The 13,232-nt window shown below is 40.7% G+C and overlaps 2 protein-coding genes across 2 annotated transcripts; one reads left to right on the plus strand and one right to left on the minus strand.

The window, feature by feature from the left end:
• The first annotated feature begins 3,150 nt into the window (after positions 1 to 3,150).
• LOC133881547 (subtilisin-like protease SBT1.6) lies at positions 3,151 to 5,832 on the plus strand. Its single transcript, XM_062320495.1, has one exon. The coding sequence runs from the start codon at positions 3,209 to 3,211 to the stop codon at positions 5,531 to 5,533; it is 2,325 nt and encodes a 774-aa protein (XP_062176479.1). The 5' UTR covers positions 3,151 to 3,208; the 3' UTR covers positions 5,534 to 5,832.
• Positions 5,833 to 8,726: 2,894 nt separating this feature from the next.
• LOC133882269 (pentatricopeptide repeat-containing protein DOT4, chloroplastic-like) lies at positions 8,727 to 10,863 on the minus strand. The gene has a single exon (XM_062321398.1). It carries the CDS (start codon positions 10,805 to 10,807, stop codon positions 8,846 to 8,848), a length of 1,962 nt encoding a protein of 653 aa, XP_062177382.1. The 5' UTR covers positions 10,808 to 10,863; the 3' UTR covers positions 8,727 to 8,845.
• Between the last annotated feature and the right edge of the window lie 2,369 nt (positions 10,864 to 13,232).

Here is a 13,232-nt window from a genome sequence, read left to right on the forward strand (position 1 = left end):
CTTGTTTCAGTGTAATGGCCCAGTCAGCTCCCCACTTGGTCTTGGTCTTGTGGGGAGCGCCTATTTCACTCGTCTCTGCTCCAATCATGCAAATTAGTTTGACTAATTCCAGACAAATGAGCCTAGTTGGAAGTATGAGAATGAGAAATGCTAGATTAATTTGGGATGATTTTACGGAAAGATAGTGATTTTTGTACAACTCTTTATGCTCAATATTTACATAATTAAAACGTATTGGTGGGACTCAGTCATGTCAATCTCGAAAGATAATTGACGCACGATTATTATGCAAAAAAAACTTTTTCCGTGAATCACTCCATTTATGAATCTTATTAGAAGTTACGGAAAACGATTGGGAAAGAATATTTTTCTTACCGAAAACTTACTTCATAGATTTATGATTTATCAAACACTTTGTTAACATATGGTACAGAAGAGACAAGTAGCAGCCGGCGAGGCGGCGACCACATTTTTAGCTTAACGTTTCCGAGTGACTGAGTCGAGTCAAATCTGGAAATAGGAATGCCGTACCCCTACAACCTCAGACAACTTTCCAGCTCAGGATAAAAGTCAGATGATGTCACCGCAGAGCCCGGTGGGATCCAGTGCATAGAGATGACTGAAATGATCACATGTCCGCCACGCGACAATACGGATCCACGGGTGACAAAATCTGCACCGTCTAATCCGCCGAAGGGTGGCCCAGACAATGATGTCTGCACGTTCCAAGATGTTATCTCTACCGTCGGATGGGGTGGGAACTTGACAAATGTCTATCTGGCCCCCTGCAGAAACCTCCTTAATTAGGCTGATTCTCACCGTCCTGTCATAGTGTCATGTTCCCTGCTTTTGTTAAAGAAAAGGTACTGCAGGAGGTGTTAGTCCACGCGCCATCATCGCACGTGCTTAACTCCTCCTCCTTATCAATCTCTTTGACCATTTTTTTTCCACTTTTATCTTATCTTGTGAAACAAGTTTTGATAACGTCGGATCACAGTACCCAATGCGGCTCTCTTTTTACGAGGGAAACGACGCCGTCTTTTCTTTAAACAACAAATGACCAGTATGTTTTAGGTCCATATCGACAACGTGGGCCGGAGACCTCGTAGTTTGGTCAACATTGATCAAACCCAAACCATGGGCTCAGACAGGCAATGTAAGCTAACGTGTTAGTGCAACAATTGCTAATAAACTTATAACCTAAAACAACATCATGTCGTAGCCATAACCTTCTATTAAGTCATAATTTGATGTTACGATTGGTCAAGGTCGTACCTCATCAGCATGCATCTTATCAAGATTGTATCTCGTTAGTGGACATTCTGCATAAGGAGCGAACCCGATCATTTCATGTACAAATTACATAATCATTCCCTTCATGAATGTTCTATTTTTTTTTTTATATATATCTTACCAATTTCTCACTATTTACTTTTATTAACTTAAGCATTAAAGAATTTCACTGCCAATAAGCCTAACAAATCTCTAATGAGTAATGCTACACATAATCCTCTTGTTCTCCTTTTGTCTCTTTAAAATTGATGTACCTCTTAAAATCATCATTGGATCAAAACCCAAGAGTGATATATCAAAAATTTAATGATGATTTTAAGAGCCACATCAATTTTGGGGGGACAAAAAGAGGACAAAGAGATGATGTGTAGCATTACTCATCTTTAATTGTGTGCATTGGCTAAGTCTGACCGTGCGGTCAATGGCTCATATTGAAACACATAACATGCCCCCCTAAAATGAAATTTAACTAAACTGTTTGATACTAATATTTGGACTCAAAATCGAACCATACTAATACAAAAAACTGAATCAAATCAACCCAAAAAAACTGAATTGCAATTTTTAGATATTCAATCAAAATTGATAAAATTTGACACTATAAAAAGGAAAATTATTACTGGTGCCTCTTAAATCTTAATTAATGTTTAATAGAGCCAAGCTTGAAATACCCACTTGGAGATTTTCAAGTTATTATAATAATGTAGCAATACTTGCGAAGGGTATTTAAAAAATAGAAAAAGTTGAGAGACACGTAATAAGAATAGATAGAGATGGCATTTCGGTAATTGGATGATACTCGAAATTTAATTTGCATGAAATATCTACATGAGCCATTGCAAAAGTAGTCAGTTGTATCTCACAATCAGCATGTGTATATGAATGGAAACCTCATTTCTACCCTATGAATTTTGATGTTGATGTTATGCATGCACAAAAGGAGAATAAGACTAGAATATTAAATTAATACTCATAATAAATCTTTAATGGTTTTAGTAATGGAAGAGAATTTTGTCCCTTCATAATTTGATTTGAGGCCGATATTATTTGAACTTCAAAAAATTTGGACAGAAAATGATAACGGGAATGCGTATATTGAGGCTTTTGAGTAAATGAGTCTCGTAATCTCGGATTCTAAGTAATCTAAAAACTTGTTCAAGCACCTCAAAATCTACACGGTCTTTCTTCACCTTTTACTCAAATTATATGAAATTTGAACCGATAATAAGTTGAGAATATTATTTAGTAGACCGTTATATAATTGTTATTTAATATAAAGATGTGACTCTGAAAATAACTCTTTAAATTAGCAATTTAAAAAAAAAAAAAAAACTATAAACTAGTTTCTGGAAGATAACTGGGGCAAAAAGTTGGCATAGGAAAAAGAAAAAAGGAGCAACCCAACGAGATTCGCCTCTATCTGCGTGTGGTTGGTCTATAGCTCTTTGGATGAAAAGCCTGCCTAGATTTACTTCGATCTACTTCAATTATTTACACGCTTTGCAGCATCAATCCAACGGCCATCATTACCCTTTTCTTTGTTCTGACAAACCTGACATTGACAAGGGAAAATCGGAAATCTTTAGCCAAACCAAGATAAAAAAAAACGAGGTCGTTTTTACCCTGCAACATTCTAAGTACTACGTCGTTTTACAAGTACAGGAAAAGGTCCCGCAGACACAGGGCTGACTCATCAAACACCTGTCGCGACAAAACAAAATCCGCACACTTTCTTATTAGATTAGTCCTGTTAAATTAATCACTAATTACTATTTAATTAAGGGGACGAGAATTTCCGTTAATTAAGATTAAAATAAAAAAAGACAAAAATCCCTCTTATATCATCAACTCCACTCTCTTCTCTGTCAGTCACAAACCCTCTTCACTTCCCTTACTCTCACTCTCTCTCTCTCTCATGGCATCCCCTTCTTTCATCTTCTTCTTTCTCTTTCTATGCGGTTTTACTTCTCAGGTTCTTACAGTTTCTACAGATAAGACGGTCAAGACCTACATCCTCCGAGTGGATTCTCACACCAAGCCGTCCATTTTCCCCACCCACTACCACTGGTACGCCTCCGAGTTCGCCGATCCGCTCGCTATTCTCCACGTGTACGACACCGTTTTCCATGGCTTCTCTGCCTCTCTCACACAGGAACAAGTGTCCTCAATAAGCCAACACCCCTCGGTGCTGGCCGTCTTTGAGGACCGCCGGCGGGAGCTCCATACCACGCGCTCTCCTCAGTTCCTCGGCCTCCGGAACCAGCGCGGCCTATGGTCAGATTCCGACTATGGCTCCGATGTTATCGTTGGGGTTTTCGACACTGGAATCTGGCCGGAACGGCGCAGTTTCTCGGACAAGAATCTCGGTCCAATTCCGAAACGGTGGAAAGGGATCTGTACGCCCGGAGAGAAGTTCGCGGCGAGTAATTGCAACCGGAAGCTGATCGGTGCGAGGTTCTTCATCAAAGGTCATGAGGCCTCGGGTGCGAGCTCCGGCGTGCCGCCGATTACAATGATGAACGATACGGTGGAGTACCGATCTCCGAGAGACGCCGACGGCCATGGAACCCACACGGCGTCCACCGCCGCCGGAAGATACGCATTCCAGGCCAGCATGGGCGGTTACGCTGCGGGAATTGCAAAAGGCGTGGCTCCGAAAGCGAGACTCGCGGTCTACAAGGTCTGCTGGAAGGACTCTGGCTGCTTCGACTCCGATATCCTCTCCGCCTTCGACACCGCAGTCTCTGACGGTGTCGACGTCATCTCAATCTCCATCGGCGGCGGAGACGGCATCTCTTCCCCGTACTATCTCGATCCGATCGCAATCGGAGCATACGGCGCCGCTTCCAGAGGTGTCTTCGTCTCGTCCTCTGCTGGAAATGAAGGCCCCAGCGCAATGACGGTGACAAACCTCGCTCCCTGGCTTACGACGGTCGGCGCAGGCACCATAGACCGTAGCTTCCCAGCGATCGTCATCCTCGGAGACGGGCGGAAGCTCTCCGGCGTCTCGCTCTATGCTGGAGCGCCACTCAACGGCAAAATGTACCCTCTGATTTATCCAGGCAAGTCCGGTGTATTCTCTGCCTCGCTGTGCATGGAGAATTCCCTGGACGCCAATCTTGTCAGGGGCAAGATCGTAATTTGTGAAAGAGGAAACAGCCCGAGAGTGGCCAAAGGCCTGGTGGTGAAGAAGGCCGGCGGCGTCGGAATGATCCTCGCGAACGGGGCTTACAACGGCGAAGGACTCGTAGGCGACGCTCATCTACTCCCCGCTTGCGCAGTCGGCGCCGACGAGGGCAATCTCCTCAAGAATTACATCTCATCGGCCTCCAATCCCACGGCCACAATCTATTTCCGCGGCACTCAACTCGGAATCAAACCCGCACCGGTGGTTGCCTCATTCTCGGGTCGGGGCCCTAACGGGCTCAATCCCGAAATTCTCAAGCCTGACCTGATCGCGCCTGGGGTGAACATTTTGGCCGCTTGGACCGACGCGGTCGGGCCCACCGGGTTGGATTCGGATGCCCGAAAGACCGAATTCAACATCTTATCGGGTACTTCGATGGCGTGTCCTCACGTGAGTGGCGCAGCGGCTTTGCTGAAGTCGGCCCACCCGGGTTGGAGCCCCGCGGCGATCCGGTCAGCGATGATGACCACAGCTAGTGTCGTCGACAACCGTGCCCGGCCCATGACGGAGGAGTCAACCGGAAAACCCGCTACGCCGTACGATTTCGGCGCGGGACATCTCAATTTGGACCGTGCGATGGACCCCGGGTTGGTGTTCGATATCACCAACGATGATTATGTGAACTTTCTCTGCGCGGTTGGTTACGGGCCGAAGGTGATCCAGGTGGTTACGCGAATTCCGGCGAATTGCCCGGCGAAGAGGCCGGCTCCGGAGAACCTGAACTACCCGTCGATCGCGGCGTTGTTCTCGGGCGCGTCGGCAGTGGGGCCGTCGAGAAAGACTTTTGTCAGAACCGTGACGAATGTGGGCCCGAATAGGTCGGTGTACGTGGCGAGAGTTGAGGCTCCCAAGGGGGTGACGGTAACGGTGAAGCCTACCACGCTGGCGTTCACGGCAGGCGTGACGAAACGGAGCTTCGTGGTGACGGTGACGGCGGACACCCGTAACCTGGTGCTGGACGACTCGGGGGCTGTATTCGGGTCGCTCTCTTGGTCCGATGGAACCCACGTGGTTCGGAGCCCTATTGTGGTGACCCAGTTGAACCCTCTTTGACTGTGAGCTTCGGGATTCGATCATATCGTTTTGATCGATGGTCGAGAACTATTAGGTGTAGTGTAGTCGTGTAGAACTCGCTACATGAGGTTTTAACTCTTTTTTTTTTTTTTTTTTCCCTGTGTGATTTTACTTATTAGTCTCTGTTTTTCCTTTTTCGTTGCTTTTATTTTTATTTATTTTATTTTTCCTTTCAGATGTGTTATAGACTTTCAGATGTGTCATCAACTTATCTATATAAGGAATACTGTTATAATATAGCCTAGCAAAATTGGGCATATTCTTATTTTTTGAGATAATTATAGACTGTCTCTGTCAAAACAAAAGATTGGGGGTTTAATCAGCTAAGAAGAGAATAGGGTGCCTTGATAATAGATTCGATTTGTTCATGTTGTTGAAGGAATTTAGAATAAATTGTATTGGTTGATGATTTTTGGTCCAATTAGAGAATCAACTATTTTATCATCTGAATCATTCCTATTATAAGATACCTGGTACCCCTTTGTATTATAATATGTAATTGTGTCAGTGGCAGTGTGTCCCACGATGTTTCTTTGTTTAATTAAATAAAATTTAAGATATCAATCTTTCCCCGTTAAATTAAAGAAGATGCACTACTCTTTTCAATTATTGTACCTTTTTTCTCCCTTCTTTTTCTAATATTTAATAATTTTTATTTTAATTTAATTTTTTTTTTTGCATAAAGGTAATATTATCTATACACTAATTTGAGTATTTGTCTTCTCCTTAAGTTGTTTTTTTTTTTTTACATGAGTTAGTGGAGGTGCTGCTTGGGCAAGAAGACCCATCGAGGAGAAATTGTCGGCATCCCCTGTTTTATCTTTACCATGGTAAAAAAATGAAAACTTTTTTTCTTTTTCTTTTTCTTCTTTATCAAAATTACAACGAAGAAGAATTAAAACAAGGGAAAAGGAAAAGAGAAGTGCTTTGTTTTAGTAAATTTAGTTTAGGTTGTTGTCATTAAGGCTTTTGAGGGTGTCCGGACCATATGGGGGGACAGGACATTATAATTGATTGAGATGGTTGAACCGCCACAAAAGACCAATAATCTTTAATTCCTTTTTAACAAAATCTCCCTGCAAATCAATGTCCCCCCATTAAAAAAGACAAAATGATGGGATTGGTGGGGGGAAGACCCTCTTCCCCCTTACTTTGGTTGCTTTTATTCAGCCGACAGTCAGGCATGTGGAGGAGGGGACTGTGATAAATGAATGGGGGAAGCTTGGCTTTCCAATTTCCATAAGAAATTAAAAAAGGGACCAAATTTGGTAGTATCCATTCATATCTGTACTCATTCATTATTTAACCATACTGGAGACCCTTGTGGGTCGGCCACTAATGCTGGTAAAAGATCTCCATGATTTTTACTGTTGTCTTCTACGGTGAAGAGATTATTTGAGTGAAGAACTGGGTAGCAACTAGGGAAGCCTCGTACTCTGCTTTGAATAAGCTTACATCAGTCATAGTTAACAACCAGTTCCTGGCTCCTGCTTGCTTAATGGACAATTTTCTGAGTGAGAAATTTTTTATAATATAATCCCTAGGCAGGGCATAAATCAATGAACCCTTAGAACCTACTTAAAGGTCAGAAACTTCAACAACAATTAATCAGATAAATTACACATCTGATTGGCTTAAATAAAGAAACAAAGATTTGCATGAATATAAAATTCTAATAATATAAGGTAAGATGGTCCAGGACTCCAGGGCCTATGATTATACCCGCAAGTCAAGGTGAAGTCTTCTATAAACACCATTCTAATTAGCCTTAAATGGAGAACGGAACTGACATTGACAATGTTTTAGTTTTTGGATTATTCTAGATTTTGGAACCACCTTCAAGACCCACGTTGTCCACTTGAGAAAGTGACTTATTGTCAGTGAGTGCACATCTGGTGTGGAAGCCACAATATGTTGATCATATAGTGTAGAAATGCCAGGCTTCGTGGCTTGTGTGTGGTTATAGTTCATCTCTAAGTAGACTAGAGTCAAACTAAACACAAAAAGCATGCATTAACAAACAGAGCCTCTAATTCTTGCTCAGACAACAGTTCTTACAACATGTGTATATTGTAGGAGGGTTGAAACGCATGAAACTCGAAGGTAAAAAGCAAAACTGAGAAGGTCGAAAGGCCCTCATACAGCAACCATACTATGATCATTGATCAATACTGCAATTATACACTACATGAATTCTTTGTAGTCATTTCAAAGAGCATGACAATTATGGACGTTATACCAACAAATGTCTGCATTGCAAGTGCTGCTTCTTCCATTGCTGGACTGCAAGCCAGCACAATAGGCATCGGAATGAAGTATGATTCGTGCGTCAATTAGAAGAGCAACGAAAATAAGAAGGAAAGAAATGGTTGCAGAAAGCAAAAGGAGGGTGAGGCTAGAGAAGCTTAACAAACCGCTAACTTGCAGGAGTTGAGGAATAAGATAAAAGAAAGTCCAGACGTAGCTCCAGTTGGATGCAAGTATATCTGGTATTCTCATGAGGGTCTATAGAAAAGAAAGTTTGTTGGATAGAGTAAGGACTTACTAGAGTATATGTAGGGAAAAAGGACTTAAATGAAGGGTGTATTATTACTGCAAATTGAAGCAGAAACGGAGACAAGGGTGGGCCTAGAAATTCATGGAACAACCAAATTTGTGAGGCTGATGTAGATGGGGCGTGAGAATTTTTTTTGTTTACCAAGCCAAAGATTTCTGTTCAAAAACTTTAAGAGAGAGCCAAAGATTTCTGCTCCACAGTTAGAGGATTCCTGCAGAGTCTTCACAAGGTTGATGTTACCTTCATGATTTAACGTCGAGTTACTAGAAACCCAAGTCAGAAATATACAAGAACTCGTGAGAAAGTAAAATAAGTACGCTGCGGGTCCACTTCTGGTTCATTGTCTTCTGTATTTCATAGCTTTCTTTTGGATTAGATATGCATTCATAGCAAGCTCATCTTAAGCGCAGATGAATTGACATTGGGCTCCCTGGGTCCACTGCTCAAGATACTCTATCAAAAATCGTTGAAAAAGCATCACCCTTTGCCACTGATTTCAAGGCCCAATAATTATACCATCAATAACCATTCAAGTTGTACTGCACACAGATGCAAGTAGATAAAGATTATAACATTCTCAGTATGTAATAGTCCAGCTATCATTCATGAACCTCCTTTGAGAAAAAAAAATGCTAAATTTCAATACCGATAAGATCCAAGAGAGACATCCTAAACTTTGATGAATTCCCATCTAAAACTTCTCTTGTTGAGTATTTAAAGTTACACAATCGTCATCAAAAATCATATGGAATCCCATTGAGTAAGCTGATCCCTGGATTTTTTAACAAACGCTTCTTCTTCAGGCTTGATCTCAATGATTCAGCATCCTGAAACCTACCAACTGATGCATAAACATTTGAAAGAAGCACAACTTGATCATATCCTTCAGGATCCCGCTCAGGTATTTTGCTTGCTGCTAGTTCTGCAAGCCCCACATTGCCATGAACCATACATCCACTCAGCAAAGCTCTCCAAACATTTGGGCTCATCCCTTCCAAAAATTTGCTAGCAAACCCAATTGCATCAGGTAAGCAGCCTGCCCTTGCAAGCAAGTCAACTACACAACCATAATGCTCTTGGCTTGGCTTTATTCTTTTCTCTTCCACCATCTGATTGAATATCATCAGACCATCATTCACCAAACCTGCATGGCTGCAAGCACTCAAAATGCACAGATAAGTCGCACTATCAGGATCTTCTCCACAACTCCTCATCTCATGGTAGAGGGTGATAGCAGTTTTTCCATGACCATTGATCCCGTACCCATTTAAAATCGTATTCCAAGAGACTACGTTTTGAAGATAACCCATCTCCTTAAAAACATTGTGGGCAAGTTCCACCATCCCACACTTTGAGTATGTTGATATGAGACTATTCTGAACGGCTCTATAAGAGGAGAAACCAGCTTCAAAAGCAAAACAATGGAGCTGCTGGCTGAGCTCAAAAGCAGCAAGCCCACCGGAAGCAGTTAAAGCACCAATCAACATTGTTGGATCAAGGCAAAAGTTTTCCTCTAGTCTTGCTTCAACCAAGAGATTCAAAGCCTCTCTTGGGTGTCCATTCTGTGCACAGCCAAAAATCATTGCCGTCCATGAAACCAAACTCTTCTGAGTTGTTTGATCAAATATAGTTCTCGAGGAATACAAGTCACTGCACTTGGAATACATCGCAATGAGAGAGTTTTCCAGAGTGAGCTCAGATCCAAACCCGCAAACAACAGCTTGAGCATGGACTTGTCTCCCTCTCTTTAAATCCCCGAGGATTGCACAAGCTGAAATGAGATTAATGATTACCGCAGTGTCATAACCGATACCGCTATCCCTCATTCTGCAGAAAATCTCCAGTGCATCACGGCCATATTCAAGGCCAATAAATAAACCCATTATTATTGTCCAACTGATAACATCTTTGCATTGCATCTCATCAAATATTTTAACTGCAGCATCTAAATCCATCAAACTTGAATACATATCAAGAACCGAATTATTAACAGATACATCAAAAACAATTGCAGATTTAACAATTAATCCATGGATACATTCACAAAGCCTCTGTGACTCCAAAGCAATGCAACCCCTAATAAGACCTAACACCGTAGCTGCATTAGGTACCAAACCAAACTCCCGGAACTGGTTCAACAGCAAAAGGCCCTCTTCAAAGAGTTTGTTATGTACAAACCCGGCTACCACTGCATTGCACGAAATCAAACCCGGGCTCTTCAGTCCCTTAAATACTTTATAAGAGTCAATCATAATTCCACACTTGGCATACATATCTAAGATAGCAGTGATCACTATCGTATCAGACTCTAACCCAGTTTTAACAACCAGTCCATGAACGGATTGTCCAAGCACCAAGCTTCGCAAGCCTGCAGTGCTAACAATAACACCAACCACGGTGAAAGAATTAGGATCCAAACCCGATATCCGCATATGGGAATACAAACCCATGGATTTTCTATGGAAACCATTTTTGGCATATCCATGAATCATGATGGAATATGAAACAACGTCTTTGTCAGGCATATCGTCGAACAGCTTCTCTGCATCTTCAATCCTTCCGAATTTGAAGCAATTGCTCAGGCGCTTTGAGGAGTTATACGGGTCAATGCTAGGACAAGAACGTTGGGATGAATTGGAAAAGTTTTTGAATTGCCAAAAAGCAACTGGGATTCCCTTTATCTTCTTTAAGATCATAGTCCATAGAAATTGCAGGGGTGTGGAACTGTGGAAGTATAATATCACGTAGCTTTCGATTTTAGCATGTTGTAGAAATAGGTGCAACGTAACTCTGGTATTGGGCTTATTTGATTCTTGGGCCTAGTATTTTTTGTCCAACGTGTGAGGTGGGCCAATTCAGAGTCTCAGCCAGTCCGAAGCTCCAAGCCCATCAAGACAGAACTCTTAACCACCTAGTAAGCTTTAAGTTTTTTTTTTGTTTATTTTTTATTTTTTGTTTATTTATTTATTTTTTTTTTAATTTGCCACGTGGTAAAGGTAGTCAGGAGTTTTGTCTTGGGTGACAATGTATCAAGAGAAATGATTAAAACATTCACACTACACAACACCAAGGCACAATGGAGTGGGGCCCACACATGGACCCCACTCCATTGTGCCTTGGTGTTGTGTCATTGTTGTGTAGTGTGAGTGTAAGGATCACTCCCCATGTATCAATTGGGGAGTGATCTCTGCACTCTTTGTGCATAACAATAGTACAACACCAAGGCACATTGGGGTGGGACCCAATGTGTGGGCTCCACCCCAATGTGCCTTGGTGTTGTGTCATTGTTGTACATTGTGAGTGTTTTGATCATTTTCCGTATCAATTATCATTGTACAGACACTCACAATAGATGTGAGACCTATGTGGGACTCATATATTGTACACACACTCACAATGGATGTGTGACCCATGTGTGATAGGTCACATATGCATGAGTCTCACACTTATTATGAGTGTGTGTACAAGATGGGTGCGTGCAAATAACACAACTTTATTTAGATAAATTGGAGTCATTAGACTATGAAACTCAACAAAAATAAAAGAAAAATGTTCGGGGGTAAAATTTTTTACTACAAGTCCTTGTAAATTTACATGAAAGTTTATATTTTATGAAAATAAGTGTTTTGTGGACTACAATGTAGTTGTTTATATTTAGTGGTTAACATGGTAAGTATCACATAAACTACTACATTAATTGTAAATGTGATAAGTATCATATGTACTACTACATAAATTTGTAAAAGAATAGTACTTATAAGAACACTCATAAATAAATTAAGGGTACAAAATTATTTTGAACTTAGAAAGTGATGCTCCTAAACATGACGTTATGGGGGTGTTTGGTAAATAACATATCATTCCCCTCATATATTTTCATTTTTCCTAAAAACAATCTACTTCAAAACATTCTAACTTTTTTCACCTTTTTTTTTTATCACATCAATAATTTTTTATTACTATACAAATAAAAAAAATCCACTATAACACAAAAACTTTTTCACTTTTTCATACAAATTTTGGCCCCGTTTAAAAACCCTTACCCTCCCCTCCCCTTGGGATTTTTTTTTGAATGATTGAAAAATAAAATTGATGTGATATAAAATTGAAATAATTTATATGGAAAAGTGAAAAAAATTTGTATTGTAGTGAGTTTTTTATTTAAAAAGTAATAAAAAAGTGTTGATGTGATATAAAAAGTGAAAAAAGTTAAGAATGTTTTAAAGTTGATGTGTTTTTTAGAGAAGTGAAGGGAAGGGAAGGGGAGGGGAAAGTAGTTTTCAAACGGAGCCTCTTTTTTTTTTTATATCACATCAACCACTTCTTACTACTACTAAAAAAAAGTTCAACTCAACAATCTTTACCAAACACACCTTAACCTTGTCACTTTTGCAGAGACCAACCTCCACAATTATTATGGGGCGTCTTCCCCGCGTGCCACGTATGCTTCCCACAACTGTAAGCCGAACCAATATGCCTTCTATTTCCATTAGTCATACGATTCCGGGTACCTAAGAGTATTCCCAATAAGCTCTCAATTTCAAAATTTTCACCAAAATTTGGAGAATATCTTAAAAAAGCCAACTTTAACAAACTCTTTATAATTCATATATTTTGTTTATTGTCATAATTTCACCTCAAATTTGGCTCTCCAATTCCATTAGCTATTATTTTTTTATTATTATTATTTTTATTTTTTTTCATTTTCACGTTTCAATTCGCTCATTTCTTTTTCACTTTTCCTCCCCCACCTTTAACTTCACTTTTTCCTGTTGTTCAACTTGTTCTCTCCATCTCTGTATTCACAAACTTTTTCTCTGCTGTTCGATCACTTTCTCTCTCGCAGCATCCCCTTCCACGATGCTCCAGCACGCCCACCCTCCAGCTTCGGTACCATTCTCTCTCTCTCTCTCTCTCTCTCTCTGCTATAGAGTACAAAATACACAAATGGGTGATGGTTTTTATCACAGATTTGCACTTGAGCTACACTAGGCGAAGGTTTTTTTTTTTTTTTTTTTTTTTTTTTTTTTTTTTATATGGGAAAAAAAAATTATATTTCACAAAAGAGTCTAGGCCGTGCTGCAAAGGTCTGAACCATTTATAACTGTTGAGTTCTCTGGA

Source organism: Alnus glutinosa, chromosome 11 (assembly GCF_958979055.1).
Source record: "Alnus glutinosa chromosome 11, dhAlnGlut1.1, whole genome shotgun sequence".
Lineage (NCBI taxonomy): Eukaryota > Viridiplantae > Streptophyta > Magnoliopsida > Fagales > Betulaceae > Alnus > Alnus glutinosa.